The 17,377-nt window shown below is 42.6% G+C and overlaps 1 protein-coding gene across 1 annotated transcript in view; it reads left to right on the plus strand.

Annotated features, from left to right (window-relative positions):
• The window catches only part of LOC122932900 (acetylserotonin O-methyltransferase-like), a 167,302-nt gene that overhangs the window by 119,995 nt on the left and 29,930 nt on the right, over nucleotides 1–17,377 (plus strand). Inside the window, exon 6 of the mRNA XM_044287568.1 lies at nucleotides 15,823–15,963. Coding sequence (XP_044143503.1) covers nucleotides 15,823–15,963 — 141 coding nt within the window. The remainder of the gene's footprint in view (nucleotides 1–15,822; nucleotides 15,964–17,377) is intronic.

Consider the following 17,377-nt stretch of genomic DNA (forward strand, 5'->3'; position numbering starts at 1 on the left):
TACAGGGAGATGAACAGTAAACATTACATTAATGTAATAGACATATTAACCCTTGTGTAGTGCCCACCTTTACCTAGTGGGACACTACATACCCCCACGCTATGACATTGCTCATCCTCAGCGCAACATAAAGGGGTCCGCCCAGCTGGAAACTGCAGCCCGAAAGACAAAATGGAGAACAGGCATACACAGCAATCACCACATTAGCAATATAAATATAACAAACAGTTTCACTGGAAAGTGCGGTGAAAAGGGGTGTCGTTCTCTTCTCTCAGGATAATGTAAGGGAACAGGGCGCGCTGACCTGGTGCAGCGTATCAATAATACCAGGATAGTCCATAATAAAACAGTAGTAGTCCATAGAAAATGCAAAACAAGTATAAGTCCTTGGAGGCTCAAAGAACAAATTTGAGTCTGTACCCAGGCTTGTAAAGGGTTAGACAGGGGTTTCCCATGAGGGGCTACCTGGGCCCATAATGTAGTCTCCAAATCTCACAGGTGGGTGCCCCTTAGTGGACCATGTGGACCTCCTTACTGGCAGAGGTTCTTCCTGCCTGGACTCAGGAGGGTGAGAGGAACTCACCAGTTCTGGAGCTACTTCAGGAGCTCTCTGGGACAGGTTGTCCTGGGGTTGGGAACTAACAGGAACTGGAGCTGGTACCACCAAGTTTAACCAGGGCGTGAGGAACCAATGAAGCGGATCTTTATCATGGATTAAGTTCTCAACAGCCTGCATAGGATCAATAGATGGAGCTGGCAATTCAGGCTCAGGAAGCTCCGGCTCAATGTCCTCTGCTGCAGGTTCTCCTTCTATACAAGACTTTAAACGATTTCTATGTACAACTTGAGAACCTTTACCTTCTCTGGAGATTTGGTAAATATGAGCTTCAGCATTAGGAATGGCAGAAATGACATAGGGAATCCTTTCCCATTTACTGTTTTGATGGTTGTTCTTCAACCACACCTTGTCTCCTAGAGCTAGGGGTTCCGCATGGGCAGCCTGGTCATAGTCTCTTTGTTGTCGTTCCGAGCACTCTCCATGCATTCCTGAACGATCTCTTCGGCATTGAGGAGACTTCTTTGGTGCTCCACTACCCAATCAGTCTTTGGTAGTGGGTTAATTGTGTTTTTATAGGTATACATGAGTTGTGGCAACAGAGTAGGTCAATCACCCCTTGTCTCAGGGGGTACTGCTCTCTGCATTTCAATGAGAGTTTCATTAATCTTTTCACAGAGTCCGTTACCTTGCGGATGGTAGGCAGTGGTCCGGACTTTCTGGCAATTATGCGGCAGGCACATCTCTTGGAACAGCTGTGACTCAAACACAGACCCTTGGTCAGTGAGGATTCTCTCGGGGCAGCCATAGGGCAGAAGGAAATGCTTCCAGAACGCCTCTGCTGTAGTCTTAGCTGTCAGGTCTTTCACAGGCATTGCTACGACAAACTTAGTGAAGTGATCAATATTAGTCATGGCATAAGTATACCCTGAGCGACTCGGCTACAACTTCACATGATCAATAGCAACAAGTTCTAAAGGAGTTTTACTTACGATAGGATGGAGAGGCGCCCTCTGGCCATGGCGTTCAGTTCGCCCCACAGCACAGGCAGTGCATTCTCGGCACCATTTCTCAATATCTTCTCTCATCCCAATCCAATAGAATCTTCTGAGAATGGTGGCCTCAGTCTTCTGCACTCCGAAGTGTCCGGACTGTTTGTGATACATTTCTAACACCAGACTGGCATCTCAACGTGGTATGAGGATTTGATATATCCTATCACAGGACACTGGATCCAGACTCCTTCTGAGCAACAGGCCTCTTTGAAGGAATAGTTAATGGCGATGTCTCGCTAGTTCTGGGTCTGCACTCTTCCTGCGGTAAGGAAGTCGAGCAGTTCACTGAGGACTCTACTTTTGGACTGGAGCTTAATCCACCTTTCTTGGTCGCCTCTGGACTCCGGAATATCTGATGAGGGAGGATCAGCAGCAGAGAGGTTTTCAGTGCGGATATTATCCTGCTGGGCAAACTTATTGTAGAACGCTGGCATTTCCACTTCTTCCCAGGCATCCTTTGGTTCATCTGGGGCTTCTGTAGTGGGAAGCCGCGACAGGGCATCAGCGTTTTCGTTGGAGCGGCCTGCCCGGTATTTCACAGTGAAGTCATAGTTGGCAAGGCGGGAGGCCCATCTTTGCTCCAGAGCCCCTAATTTGGCTGTATTCAGATGTGCCAGGGGGTTATTGTCCGTGAAGGCAACAAATGGTGTGGCAGTGAGATAGTCTTTGAACTTTTCGGTCACAGCCCACACTAAGGCAAGAAACTCCAGCTTGAAGGAACTGTAGTTCTGGTCGTTCTTCTCAGCTCCCTTCAGGGATCTGCTGGCGTAGGCAATTACCCTCTCTTTGTTATCTTGCACTTGAGCCAACACAGCCCCCAGGCCTCTTTTACTGGCATCTGTGTAGAGGTGGAACGGCTTCTGATAATCTGGGTAACCCAGAACAGGGGGTTCAGTCAGCTTCTTCTTTAGGAGCTGAAAGGCAATTTCCCATTCTTCGTTCCATTCAACAGGAATAGGAGTTTTTGGGCTCTTCTTTGGATGCCCCCTCATAGAAACACCTGTAGTACCCTGCAAAACTGAGAAAACTTCTCACCTCTTTCACGGTGGTAGGAGTAGGCCAATTGCGGACAGCAGCAAGTTTATCAGGATCAGGCTGTACTCCTTCGGCACTGACAACGTGCCCTAGGTATTTTACCGCTCGTTTCAGCAGGTGGCACTTGGATGGCTTGATTTTGAGGCCATATTTAGCAAGAACTTGAAACACTTCAGCCAGGTGTTTTAAATGGTCCTCATACGTCTTGGAGTATATCATGACGTCATCCAGGTATAGTAGTACAGTTTCAAAATTTCTATGGCCTAAACAACGCTCCATCAGCCGCTGGAACGTCCCTGGAGCGTTACACAATCCAAACGGCATATAATTTAATTCAAGCAGGCCCATAGGTGTAGTGAAAGCAGTCTTTTCTCGATCTTCTGGGGCCATGGGTACTTGCCAGTACCCACTAGTTAAGTTCAAGGTAGAGAAATAGGCTGATGACCCCAGGGCAGTCAAGGACTCCTCAATGCGTGGCAATGGATATGCATCTTTGTGGGTGATTTGATTGATTTTTCTGTTGTCCACGAAGAACCTTATGCTGCCATCTTTTTTTCGATGCGTATATTCAATGCAACAGCCTCGCCGTTTGGCCCTTGATCCAACAGGCCATATGATGAACAAAGAAATAAAGATGGCTCCGGCAGCATCTCACATCATCCAGTATTTTTATTGCGACCTCAAGACAAATATAACAGCAACGTTTCGGCTGAAACTCAGCCTTTGTCAAGCCTAATGACATCAACATCAATAGGTGTATATATACCCCACATAAAATACACACCCCTTCAGATCATCAATGTAAATCACTAATCATTAAAACACTTCTATCCATGTATTCATTACCTTGCACCTGGTTAAAGATTTACTATAGCCATGCTGTTCATGTCGGCGTTGTCTCATGTGAAGTGCGCAGCCGCGCACAGCTGCACTTACTTGATCAGATGTATCCATCGTATCCACGGCAACTGACGGCGCTCGTTCCTATGGCCAATCGGCCATCTCCAGATATTGTACCTGCCATTGCCATAAGTTGTATATGTTCCCCATTCCTTGCAGCTTGGCCAGTGAGACTCCTGTTCCTCCGTATCCAGAAGGAACAGGTCGTCTTACCCTGCTCCTAGTTTAGAGCCACCCTGAGGACTAGCAGGTACTTCAAGGTTCTGGAGTATGAGCCCTCCTACCATCGGGTCGGCTCATACAGCTAGGAGTCAGGGTCAGATTAGGGATGCGATTAGGAGGTGACCTGCTCCCTAATTCTGTCGTCCTGGTCGAGCAGCGACCACCATCTTCTGTCATCGCACGGCTGAGGGTTTTCCCCATCCTCAACCGTAACAGATTTCCATCAGTGACTGAGAGCCAAAACCAGGTGTGGCTCTAAACACAGAACAAGTGGAAATATTTCCCTTATACCTTATGTATGTGGAGGCTCCAATCCTGGTTTTGGCTCAAAACCACTGATGGAAATAACTGATGTGTGAATGAAGCTTTATCACTCCCATCTTTCATAGACTTATATTAGAGCTTACTATGCTACTCAATGGCTCTGACTGCTCTACGTATATACAGTTTCTAACTAAACTAGAACCTTCTAGCTGTGAAGTGATACTTTCCATCTTGCATAGACTTACATTAGCGCTTCAATGATACTCATTGGCAATGACAGAGCAAACAGGTTTTCAGACATAGCTAAACCAGACATTCAAAAGGTCAGTATGTCTCTTTTTCCCTACAAAACATGCTCGTCTTTAAACCCTATAGCAGCAGTGGAAAATTACCAGCTTCTCCTTCGAAGTCCCAAAAATCTCTCAGTATTCATTAACCCTTTCCACAGTGTCTCACAAATAAAATGAAAATAAACAGGAAATATATAACAACATACATATAAAATTCAGTTAAACAGTATTAACCCCTTCTACACCGGGCCAGTTTTCACCCTCCTGCCCAGGCCATTTTTTGCAAATCTGACACGTGTCACTTTATGTGGTAATAATTTTGGAATACTTTTACTTATCCGAGCCATTCTGAGATTGTTTTTTCGTGACATATTGTTTTTTCGTGACATATTGTACTTGATGACAAAATATTTCCCCATAATTAGGAAAGAATCCCAAATTTACCAAACATTTTGACAATTTGCAAATTTCAAAATTTCAATGTATCTGCTTTTAACCCCTTAGTGACCACCCATACGTGTTTTTACGGCGGTCACTAAGGGGCCTTGGGCTGGAGCGCCGCCTTTTTACGGCGGCACTTCAGCCCGAGTTAACGCTAAAATCAAGCGTAGTAGCTCCGTGCCCGCAGCTACCGGAGGTAGCTGAGGGCTCGGGGCAGTGATCAGAGACCGTGACAAGCGGTCTCTGATCACGTGATCGCCGTGATACACTTTATCACGGCGATCACCGAAAATGAAGCCTGAACTAAAACTTTCTCCCTCCTCTCATGTGAGAGAGGAGGGAGAAAGTCTCCGGTGCTAGGATCGGGTCCCCCAGCACTTCTGTCCCTAAGCTGGGTCCCGATCCTCACCCCCCCACCCCCCTTACCCTCAAGGAAGATGGCGGCGGCGGCCGGCGCATGCGCAGACTGAAAGCCGGCCGCCGCCGCTTACTGTAAGGTCTCTCTCCTCAGGAGAGGAGAGAGAAGTTCAAGTTATGCCCCGATCGGGTCCCCAGCACCCCGATCGGGTCCCCCAGCACCCCGATCGGGGCAATAGGGCCCTTAGATATATTTTAATAAAGTTATTAGGGCCCCCCCCCCCCATCTAATAAAAAAATAAAAAAAATGGCACAGACATGCGCACTGGTTACTGTGCTGAAGATCTGCCTTCAGCACAGTAACCATCAGGGACCAATAATAATGGTCCCTGATCATGTGGTCTCCATGATAAACCTATCATGGAGATCACATCCATTATATTTACAAAACATGGCCAGGACAGGGGCTGTGCTTCTCTCTCCCCTCAGCGCGTTCTGTGAGGAGAGAGAGATCAGACTTCTGTCCTGGCTCTGTGATTACATACTGTGAAAAAAAAAAGAAAAAAAATCAAATTATAAACTGTCCGTCAGTAACTGGCGGTCAGTGGATGTCCGTGATTAGGCGTCCGTCATTAGACGTCTATTAGTTACAGTCATTTATCTTTATTAGGGACCCTGTTCGTCTGTTACTGGCGGTCAGTGGGTGTCAGTCAGTGAGTTGTTGGGTGTCACTCCGTCAGTCGGTGGGTGTCACTCCGTCAGTCGGTGGGTGTCACTCCGTCAGTCGGTAAGTGTCACTCCGTCAGTCGGTGGGTGTCAGTCATTTTTAGGGACGGTCAGTTATTTGAATTTTTCTGAGCTGTACAGAAAAAAAAATGGCTCGGAGATTGTTAAGTGCGGAGCAGGCATACGAATTTCTCTGCTCTGACCACTCTGAATCTGGCACCGCTTCAGAGGCGGAAATATTTTCAGATAGCGGGGACTCTGATTCCATCCCCAGACCCCATAGCCCTATGGTGGTAGAAGTCACCACCTCCCCTCATTCTCCACCCAGCGGTCCCGTCCCTTCTGCTACGTGGGTTCCTGCCACTTCATTTTCCCCCCAAGTACCCCAATTTTTACCCACTCCCCAAATTAATGTGGATGTCGGCAATTTTACCCCTTATGATTTTTTTCATTTATTTGTAGATGATAAAGTCCTGGAGTTAATTGTGCAGCAAACTAATTTGTACGCCACACAGTTTGCTGTACAAAAGCCCACGTCTATTTATGTAAGATGGTGGACCCCCACAAATGTCCCTGAAATAAAAAAAAAATTGGGGCTTACCCTGGACATGGGCATTGTAAAAAAACCCTCTGTCCGATCCTATTGGGCTGCGAGTACTGTCCACTCAACCCCTGTGTTTGCAGCAGTTATGTCCCGTAACCGCTATGAAGTCCTAATGCGGTTCATGCATTTTTCAGACAATTCCCAAGTCCCCCCCAGAACTGACCCAGCCTTCGACCGCCTAAATAAATTGAGACCCCTTATTTCCCTCCTTACAGATTTATTTTTGAAATTATATACCCCTGAGAAAAAATTATCAGTTGACGAGTCCCTTTTTAGTTTTAAAGGCCGCCTTTCCTTCCGTCAATATATTCCTTCCAAGCGTGCCAGATATGGGGTAAAGTTGTATAAGGTGTGCGAGAGCACAACCGGCTACACCTGTGGCCTGTCAATTTATGAGGGCAGAGACTCCCAACTTAACCCCCCAGGCTGCCCCGAAAATATTGGCACATCGGGAAAAATTGTGTGGGATTTATTGGCACCATTCCTGCACAAAGGGTACCACGTGTACACCGATAATTTTTACACTAGTATACCCCTTTATAAATCCCTCCATGCTGCAAACACAGGGGCTTGTGGGACAGTCCGCAAAAATAGAGTTGGATACCCACAACCGCTGGTCTCCAAACGTTTGGAGAAAGGAACATCCTTCGCCCTCGCAAGTGACCAGCTGCTTGCCGTGAAGTGGAAGGACAGGAAGGATGTCTACATGCTGACCACCTTGCATGCAGACACCACAGTGGCAGTTAGGGAGAGGGGGGCTACGGCGGACAAACACAAACCGGTCTGTGTGACAGACTACAATAAATTTATGGGAGGTGTAGACCTCTCGGACCAAGCGCTTCACCCCTACCTGGTGAAGCGAAAAAACAGGGCCTGGTATAAAAAGGTAGCAATCTACCTCATCCAGATTGCTACCTATAATAGTTTTATTTTATTCAAAAAGTCCCAGGGAAACCTTAACTTCCTCGAGTACCAGGAGAAGGTGATTGAGAGTCTCCTGTTTGAGTCCCCCGCACCTAGGCAAGCCTTCGAATCGGAGGACGTTCGAAGGCTTTTAGAATGCCATTTCCCTCACCCCGTCCCTGCCACTACCAGCAAAACGTATCCACAGAAAAGATGCCGGGTGTGTAGCAAACATGGAAGGAGGAGGGACACCCGGATTTACTGCCCCAGCTGCAAATCACAACCAGGGCTCTGTAATTACCCCTGCTTTGAAACGTACCATACGGTTGCAAATTATTAATTTTATTTAATACCAAAAAGAACAGGGGGGGGGGGGTCAGGAATTCAATTTATTCTCATTTTCTGTTTAGTTTGTGGGCTTTCCAGGGAGGGAGGGATCCCTTTGGGATGGTTCGTGGAGCTATTTTTATTTTTTTTCACCTTCTTAGCATTAATTTCTACAAAAAACTAGGGGGTCTAAATGCTCACTACACCCCTAGATGAATACCTTAGGGGGTCTAGTTTTCAAAATGGGGTCCATTGTGGGGGTTTTCTATTGTTTTGGCAGCTCAACGCCATTACAAGTGTGCAATGGGGCCTAAACCATTTTCAAGCAAATTTTGTGTTCTGAAAACAACTGGGTGCTCCTTTATGTTTGGGCCCTGCCGTTTGTCAAGACATAAGATTAGGGCCACAATGGGGGTATTTCTGAAGACAGGAGAAACAGGGTGATACATTTTGGAGTGTACATCTTCATTTTCATGTGCTCTGTAGAAAAAAATCTGTCTTTAAATTGACACTTTTGTGTAAAAAATGAAAATTACATTTTTTTCACCTTCTTAGCATTAATTTCAACAAAAAACTAGGGGGTCTAAATGCTCACTACACCCCTAGATGAATACCTTAGGGGGTCTAGTTTTCAAAATGGGGTCCATTGTGGGGGTTTTCTATTGTTTTGGCAGCTCAACGCCATTACAAGTGTGCAATGGGGCCTAAACCATTTTCAAGCAAATTTTGTGTTCTGAAAACAACTGGGTGCGCCTTTATGTTTGGGCCCTGCCGTTTGTCAAGACATAAGATTAGGGCCACAATGGGGGTATTTCTGAAGACAGGAGAAACAGGGTGATACATTTTGGAGTGTACATCTTCATTTTCATGTGCTCTGTAGAAAAAAATCTGTCTTTAAATTGACACTTTTGTGTAAAAAATGAAAATTACATTTGTTTCACCTTCTTAGCATTAATTTCAACAAAAAACTAGGGGGTCTAAATGCTCACTACACCCCTAGATGAATACCTTAGGGGGTCTAGTTTTCAAAATGGGGTCCATTGTGGGGGTTTTCTATTGTTTTGGCAGCTCAACGCCATTACAAGTGTGCAATGGGGCCTAAACCATTTTCAAGCAAATTTTGTGTTCTGAAAACAACTGGGTGCTCCTTTATGTTTGGGCCCTGCCGTTTGTCAAGACATAAGATTAGGGCCACAATGGGGGTATTTCTGAAGACAGGAGAAACAGGGTGATACATTTTGGAGTGTACATCTTCATTTTCATGTGCTCTGTAGAAAAAAATCTGTCTTTAAATTGACACTTTTGTGTAAAAAATGAAAATTACATTTTTTTCACCTTCTTAGCATTAATTTCAACAAAAAACTAGGGGGTCTAAATGCTCACTACACCCCTAGATGAATACCTTAGGGGGTCTAGTTTTCAAAATGGGGTCCATTGTGGGGGTTTTCTATTGTTTTGGCAGCTCAACGCCATTACAAGTGTGCAATGGGGCCTAAACCATTTTCAAGCAAATTTTGTGTTCTGAAAACAACTGGGTGCTCCTTTATGTTTGGGCCCTGCCGTTTGTCAAGACATAAGATTAGGGCCACAATGGGGGTATTTCTGAAGACAGGAGAAACAGGGTGATACATTTTGGAGTGTACATCTTCATTTTCATGTGCTCTGTAGAAAAAAATCTGTCTTTAAATTGACACTTTTGTGTAAAAAATGAAAATTACATTTTTTTCACCTTCTTAGCATTAATTTCAACAAAAAACTAGGGGGTCTAAATGCTCACTACACCCCTAGATGAATACCTTAGGGGGTCTAGTTTTCAAAATGGGGTCCATTGTGGGGGTTTTCTATTGTTTTGGCAGCTCTACGCCATTACAAGTGTGCAATGGGGCCTAAACCATTTTCAAGCAAATTTTGTGTTCTGAAAACAACTGGGTGCTCCTTTATGTTTGGGCCCTGCCGTTTGTCAAGACATAAGATTAGGGCCACAATGGGGGTATTTCTGAAGACAGGAGAAACAGGGTGATACATTTTGGAGTGTACATCTTCATTTTCATGTGCTCTGTAGAAAAAAATCTGTCTTTAAATTGACACTTTTGTGTAAAAAATGAAAATTACATTTTTTTCACCTTCTTAGCATTAATTTCAACAAAAAACTAGGGGGTCTAAATGCTCACTACACCCCTAGATGAATACCTTAGGGGGTCTAGTTTTCAAAATGGGGTCCATTGTGGGGGTTTTCTATTGTTTTGGCAGCTCAACGCCATTACAAGTGTGCAATGGGGCCTAAACCATTTTCAAGCAAATTTTGTGTTCTGAAAACAACTGGGTGCTCCTTTATGTTTGGGCCCTGCCGTTTGTCAAGACATAAGATTAGGGCCACAATGGGGGTATTTCTGAAGACAGGAGAAACAGGGTGATACATTTTGGAGTGTACATCTTCATTTTCATGTGCTCTGTAGAAAAAAATCTGTCTTTAAATTGACACTTTTGTGTAAAAAATGAAAATTACATTTTTTTCACCTTCTTAGCATTAATTTCAACAAAAAACTAGGGGGTCTAAATGCTCACTACACCCCTAGATGAATACCTTAGGGGGTCTAGTTTTCAAAATGGGGTCCATTGTGGGGGTTTTCTATTGTTTTGGCAGCTAAACGCCATTACAAGTGTGCAATGGGGCCTAAACCATTTTCAAGCAAATTTTGTGTTCTGAAAACAACTGGGTGTTCCTTTATGTTTGGGCCCTGCCGTTTGTCAAGACATAAGATTAGGGCCACAATGGGGGTATTTCTGAAGACAGGAGAAACAGGGTGATACATTTTGGAGTGTACATCTTCATTTTCATGTGCTCTGTAGAAAAAAATCTGTCTTTAAATTGAAACTTTTGTGTAAAAAATGAAAATTACATTTTTTTTCACCTTCTTAGCATTAATTTCTACAAAAAACTAGTGGGTCAAAAAACTCATTACACCCATAGATAAATACGTTAAGGGGCCTAGTTTTTAAAATGGGTTCACTTTTGGGGGGTTTATATTATTCTGACACTTATAAACCTCTGCAAACTTGGCTTGTTTCAGGAAAAAATATGTACTTCAAAAATTTTAACATTTATGTTAAAATGTAAAGTCTCCTAAATAAAAAAAATAAAAAGTAAAAATTTTTGTGAGTGCAGCCAAAATAAAGTAAAGATGTGGAAATAAATTTCTGATAAAAAAATATTGAATAGTATTTATGTATGTATATGAAATATTGCAGTTGAAAATAGGAAAATGTGCATTTTTTTTTACAAATTTTCATAAAATTTCACTTTTTTAATAAGGATACGCATATTTTATCGGTAGAATTTTACCACCTAAGTAAAGTACAATATGTGACGAGAAAACAATGTCAGAATTACTTTGATGTGCAAAACCGTTACAAAGTTATTCTAAGCTAAAATGACACATGTCAGATTTCCAAAATTTGGCTTGGTCATTAAGGCCCAAACAGGCTTGGTCACTAAGGGGTTAAAACAGAATGTGATACCTCATAAAATATTTATTACTTAACATTCCCCATATGTCTACTTTATGTTGGCATCATTTTGTAAATGTAATTTCATTTTTTTAGGACGTTAGAAGGCTTAGAGATTTAGAAGCAATTCTTAAAATGTTTAAGAAAATTTCAAACCCACTTTTTAAGGACCAGTTCAATTCTGGAGTTACTTTGTGGGGCTTATTAGTAGAACCCCCCCATAAATTACCCCATTGTAGAAAGTACACCCCTCAAGTTATTCAAAACTGATTTTAAAAACGTTAACCCTTTAGGTGATCCACAAGAATTAAAGGAAAATGGAGAATTTTTTTATAAATTTCACTTTTTGGGCAAATTTTCCAGTTATATGGGTACTATTTTGTGTACATATGATTTTTAGTCACTCTATATTACGTTTTGGCACCGTTTTTATTTTTTGTTTTTTACAACGTTCATCTGACAGGTTAGATCATGTGCTATTTTTATAGAGCAGGTTGTTACAGATGCAAGGTTATCAAATATGTCTATTTTCTTTGTTTCTTTGTTTCAGTTTTACATAATAAAGCATTTTTGAAAAAAAAGGATGTTTTTCTGTCTTCATTTTCTGAACGCCATATTTTTTAAATTTTTACGCCTATTATAAAAATGTTTTTTTGCAGGAAGAGTTGACCTTTTTATTGGTACCATTTTTGGGTACATAAGATTTTTTTGATTATTCATTATTACACTTTATTGGACAAGGTGACCAAAAATGGGTTGTTTTGGCAGTTTATATTTATTTATTTTTACAGTGTTCACCTGAAGGGTTCGGTCATGTGATATTTTTATAGAGCAGGTCATTATAGACGTGGTAATACCTAGTATGTATACTTTTTCTTAATTATTTAAGTTTTACACAATAATATCATTTTTGAAAATAAAAAAAATATGTTTTAGTGTCTCCATAGTCTGAGAGCTATAGCGTTTTCATTTTTTGGCTGATTGTCTTAGGTAGCTTCTCATTTTTTATTTATTTCACTTTAATACAATAATAGCATTTTTGAAACAATAAAATTATGTTTTAGTCTCTCCATATTCTGAGAGGTACAGTACAGACCAAAAGTTTGGACACACCTTCTCATTCAAAGAGTATTCTTTATTTTCATGACTATGAAAATTGTAGATTCACACTGAAGACATCAAAACTATGAATTAACACATGTGGAATTATATACATAACAAAAAAAGGTTCTTCAAAGTAGCCACCTTTTGCTTTGACTACTGCTTTGCACACTGTTGGCATTCTCTTGATGAGCTTCAAGAGGTAGTCACCTGAAATGGTCTTCCAACAGTCTTGGAGGAGTTCCCAGAGATGCTTAGCACTTGTTGGCCCTTTTGCCTTCACTCTGCAGTCCAGCTCACCCCAAACCATCTCGATTGGGTTCAGGTCCGGTGACTGTGGAGGCCAGGTCATCTGGCGCAGCACCCCATCACTCTCCTTCATGGTCAAATAGCCCTTACACACCTTTTCTGCGTCACACAAAGACACAGTGGTTGGAACCAAAGATCTCAAATTTGGACTCATCAGACCAAAGCACAGATTTCCACTGCTCTAATGTCCATAGCTTGTGTTCTTTAGCCCAAACAAGTCTCTTCTGCTTGTTGTCTGTCCTTAGCAGTGGTTTCCTAGCAGATATTCTACCATGAAGGTCTGATTCACACAGTCTCCTCTTAACAGTTGTTCTAGAGATGTGTCTGCTGCTAGAACTCTGTGTGACATTGACCTGGTCTCTAATCTGAGCTGCTGTTAACCTGCGATTTCTGAGGCTGGTGACTCGGATGAACTTATCCTCCGCAGCAGAAGTGACTCTTGGTCTTCCTTTCCTGGGGCGGTCCGCATGTGAGCCAGTTTCTTTGTAGTGCTTGATGGTTTTTGTGACTGCACTTGGGGACACTTTCAACGTTTTCCCAATTTTTCGGACTGACTGACCTTCATTTCTTAAAGTAATGATGGCCACTCGTTTTTTCTTTACTTAGCTGCTTTTTTCTTGCCATAATACGAATTTTAACAGTCATGTGTATCCACCTGACTTCTCCACAATGCAACTGTCACGACCATGTTTATGGCCGTGACTCCTTGGGAGCCGCATACAGTTGCCCGCGGTTTGGGTTGTTGTGCCAACCGCAGCTGGAGGCATAATGTTGTTTGCCTCAAGTGCGGTTGCCGCGGACAACAGGAGTGTGGGGTTTCCTGGAAGTTGTGTGCGTGTATGTATGCACTTTTGTTTGTCTGTGTGCACTCTGTTTTATGTGTGGTGTACACTGACATCTTCCTTTCACTGTGGTTGCCCGTGGCAACGTTTGGTTGGATGTGTACATATGGTGGCAGTGTCCCGGCCTTCGGGCTGACTTCCAGGAAATGGTTGCCACCCATATCGTTGCCTGCGGCAACAGCCACAGTGTGTTCTTGAGTTGGACACTTTCCCTTTAATTTGTGTTTTCTCTTCTTTGGTATTGGAAGAGTTAACTCCCTTTCTGTGTGTGTGAGTCACGGGGTGTGTCTGACTGTTGGGTGTGGCTTCTTGGCCCTATAAAGCCTCAGTTGAAGGCAGTAGTCAGTGAGGGTGCTTCAGCCATGCTTGCTGGAGACAGCCTCCTGGCTATTTACCAACTTCCAGTGGGGGCCTCCCTTCTGGTCATAAAAACAATGTCGTTTGGTGTTTGGAAGATGTGTTTCTCTTTATGCTTCTTTATTGCAGCTTATGGATCTGGGTTCCTGTGCGTGGATGTGTGGTTTCTGGGTTCATCTCAGGTTGTGTGGACATCAGCTTGCCAGCACAGGGATCCAGTCAGCAAGGCTGTGGCAGGTAGGTGGAACTTGTACTGTTCACCTGCCATATCCATAAGACTGTTAGTGTTCCCCTTTTCCCTGCAGCTTGGCCAGTGAGACTCCTGTTCCTCCGTATCCAGAAGGAACAGGTTGTCTTACCCTGACTCCTAGTCCAGGGACCGGTCGGAGGGTGAGTTAGGGATCCGAGGTTCCTGAGCATGGGTCCTCCTACCTTAAAGGTCGGCCCATGCAGTTAGGAGTTAGGGTCAGGTTAGGGATGCGATAGGAGGTGACCTGCTCCCTAATCCTGTTGTCCTGGTCGAGCAGCGACCATCTTCTGGCATCGCACGGCTGAGGATTTTCCCCTTCCTCAGCCGTGACAGCAACTGATGGTCCCAACCCCATTTATAAGGCAAGAAATCCCACTTATTAAACCTGACAGGGTACACCTGTGAAGTGAAAACCATTTAAGGTGACTACCTCTTGAAGCTCATCAATAGAATGCCAAGAGTGTGCAAAGCAGTAATTACAGCAAAAGGTGGCTACTTTGAAGAACCTAGAATATGACATATTTTCAGTTGTTTAACACTTTTTTGTTATGTATATAATTCCATATGTGTTAATTCATAATTTTGATGCCTTAAGTGTGAATCTACAATTTTTATAGTCATGAAAATAAAGAAAACTCTTTGAATTTTGGTCTGTACTGTATCGTTTTTCATTTTTTGGGCGATTGTCTTATGTAGAGGCTAATTTATTGCGGGATGAGGTGACGATTTTAATGGTAACATTTAGGGGGGCATATGCCTTTTTTATCGCATTGCGTTGCAATAGTGTTTATAGTATGGGGTGGATCATGTGATATATTTATAGAGCCAGTCATTACGGATGTGGCAATACCTAATATGTGTGTTTTTAAATTTTTTATTCAATTTTTTATTATAAAATCTGGGGAAAGGGGCATTTGTTTCTTTTTTTACTTGAAACTTATTATTTTTATTAAAACCACTTTTTTTCCTTTTTTTTTTAACTTTTGAGGTCTAATCCCCTCTGCAATGCATTAGAATTCATCTGTATTGTAATGCATTGCCTGTTTGTGTATTACATAGAGTAATACACTAACAGGTTGAGGTCACCTAGGAGACCCAGTCTGGGGGTTTATCTCCTCATCCCCCGTAGAAGGCATTTGGCAGCTTCTGCATGGCATCGGGCTGCCTTGTCACCCATCGGGTCACCGCCACAGCAGCGCAGGGACCCGATGGGCTCCTTCACCCACTGCAAACCCTTTTTATGCTGCGGTCAGCGCTGACCACGGTATAGAACGGGTTAATCCACCGGCATTTGGCTTTTACAGCGATACCAGCGGATACAGCAGGGGCCCGGGACACTATGATGTAATAGTACGTCCAAATGCGGGAAGTCACTTGCCGCCATGACGTACTCTTACATCATGTGTCGGGAAGGGGTTGAACAGTGCAAGTTAAGATAAATAAAGAAAGAAGTTTATAACATTGCATAAGGGAAATAGGCAAATGTCCACAAATGTCCAGACTTCACATTACCCCTGTTCCAGGGCACTACAATTTATCAAAACTAGTGCAAATAAATACTGGCTTTGTTGCCCATAGCAACAGAACAGATTGATCCTTTCATTTTCCAAAGGAGCTTTAATAAAATAAGTGGAATCTGATTGCTTGATAGACAACAAAGTCAATTTTCATTAGGACTAGTTTTGATGCATGTTTTCCACAGCAGATCAAATGATAATAATTTGTAAATGACCCCCTTTAATGGATATATATTCTTTCTCATATTTTCTGTTATAGGATGTACAGGAAGTCTTGCAAAACAACTTGTATCTACATATAAGGAGTCAACAGTCACCATTATGGACATGCCAAACGTTTTGCAAGCAGCTAAGAAGCATTTTGTAACAGACGAGCAACAACAGATACATTTCCTTGAAGGTGCAGTATATAGGACACTACTAGGTATAGAAGAAAGGAAATGGCAGCAATGGATGACATTTTAGATTTGTGTATTGTTTTCCTAATTCTACATTCAAATTGTGTGCATAAACAATACAGAATTGCTGTTAACCACTTAGTGACCACCAAACTACTTTTTACGGCAGTCACTAAGGGACCTTAGGCTGGGCTGCCGCCTTTTTACGGTGGCTGAGTCTAAGTGCTGCATGGAACAGCTCTTACATGAGAGCCGCGCTCCTGCTCTAACGGCCTGGACAGGCAGATGTGCAGATCCAGGCCATTTAACCACTTAGATGGCAGGGTCAATAGGACCAGCCGCATCAAAGTGATTTAGAGGGAGGGGAGCTCCCTTTACCTCCGATCGGCACCCCAGAAATGAGTTCATGTGTTGCTGATATCTGTGTATGCAAGCTGTGGCCTAATGAAGGCCCCAGGCCTGCCTTCAGTGTGTCCTAACAGGCTGCACCTCTCTGATCAGCCGGACAGTAAAATACATTGCACTGCATGAATAGTGCAATGTATTTTAGAACGATAAAAAGATAGACCCCTTGTGGGACTAATAAATGGTTGGAAAAGTAAAATTAAAATCCAGGTATAAAAGAAACACATTTTTCCATTGAAAAAACGCCTTTCAATGGAAAAATTGAAAAAAAAAAAAATCTCACATATTTGGTATTGTCACATCTGGACCCACACTACACAATTATCATGTAATTTATCCCGTACAGTGAACTCCTTGCAAAAAAATACAAAAATGACAGGATTGCTGGAATAAATAGTAATGAAAAGTGATATGTTCTACAAAATGATAGTCGTCCCACAAAAATCCCTCACAGCTCCGTAAAATGAAAAATATAAAAGTTATGGGTCTTGGATGTGGTGATGCATAGACATGTTCATTTAAAAAAAAAAAGGGTTCTATTGTGCAAAAGTAGTAAAACTTAAAAAAGCGATATGTATCTGATATAGCTGTAATTATACTGACCCAGAAAGAAAAGTTATCGTGTGATTTATGCCAAAACATCACCACAATTATTTTTTTTAAAACATGGATTACAGGTGTCTACAGCTCCTGTCTACTGCAGTCAGCATTTTTGAAACAGCTATTCGAATGAAATGGATGTCACCCTTCCCAGCTCTGGTGCTATAAATGGAATATTTTATGAGTTGTTAAATGGACATTCAGAAAGGGTTCTTTTTTATTTTGATATTTGTGGGAGTGTTATCCCATTCAAATTTAAATGCAAGATACTGTCCTTCTGTAGCAGTTAGCACAGAGAGATAAAACTGCTATATAGATATTTATTCCATTGTCAGTTTACTGCTGCTTTGAGGGGAAGGTGTTATAATTTTTATTATAGATACTAGCTGTAGAATTGGGATAACAGTATTA

Source organism: Bufo gargarizans, chromosome 3 (assembly GCF_014858855.1).
Source record: "Bufo gargarizans isolate SCDJY-AF-19 chromosome 3, ASM1485885v1, whole genome shotgun sequence".
Classification (NCBI taxonomy): domain Eukaryota; kingdom Metazoa; phylum Chordata; class Amphibia; order Anura; family Bufonidae; genus Bufo; species Bufo gargarizans.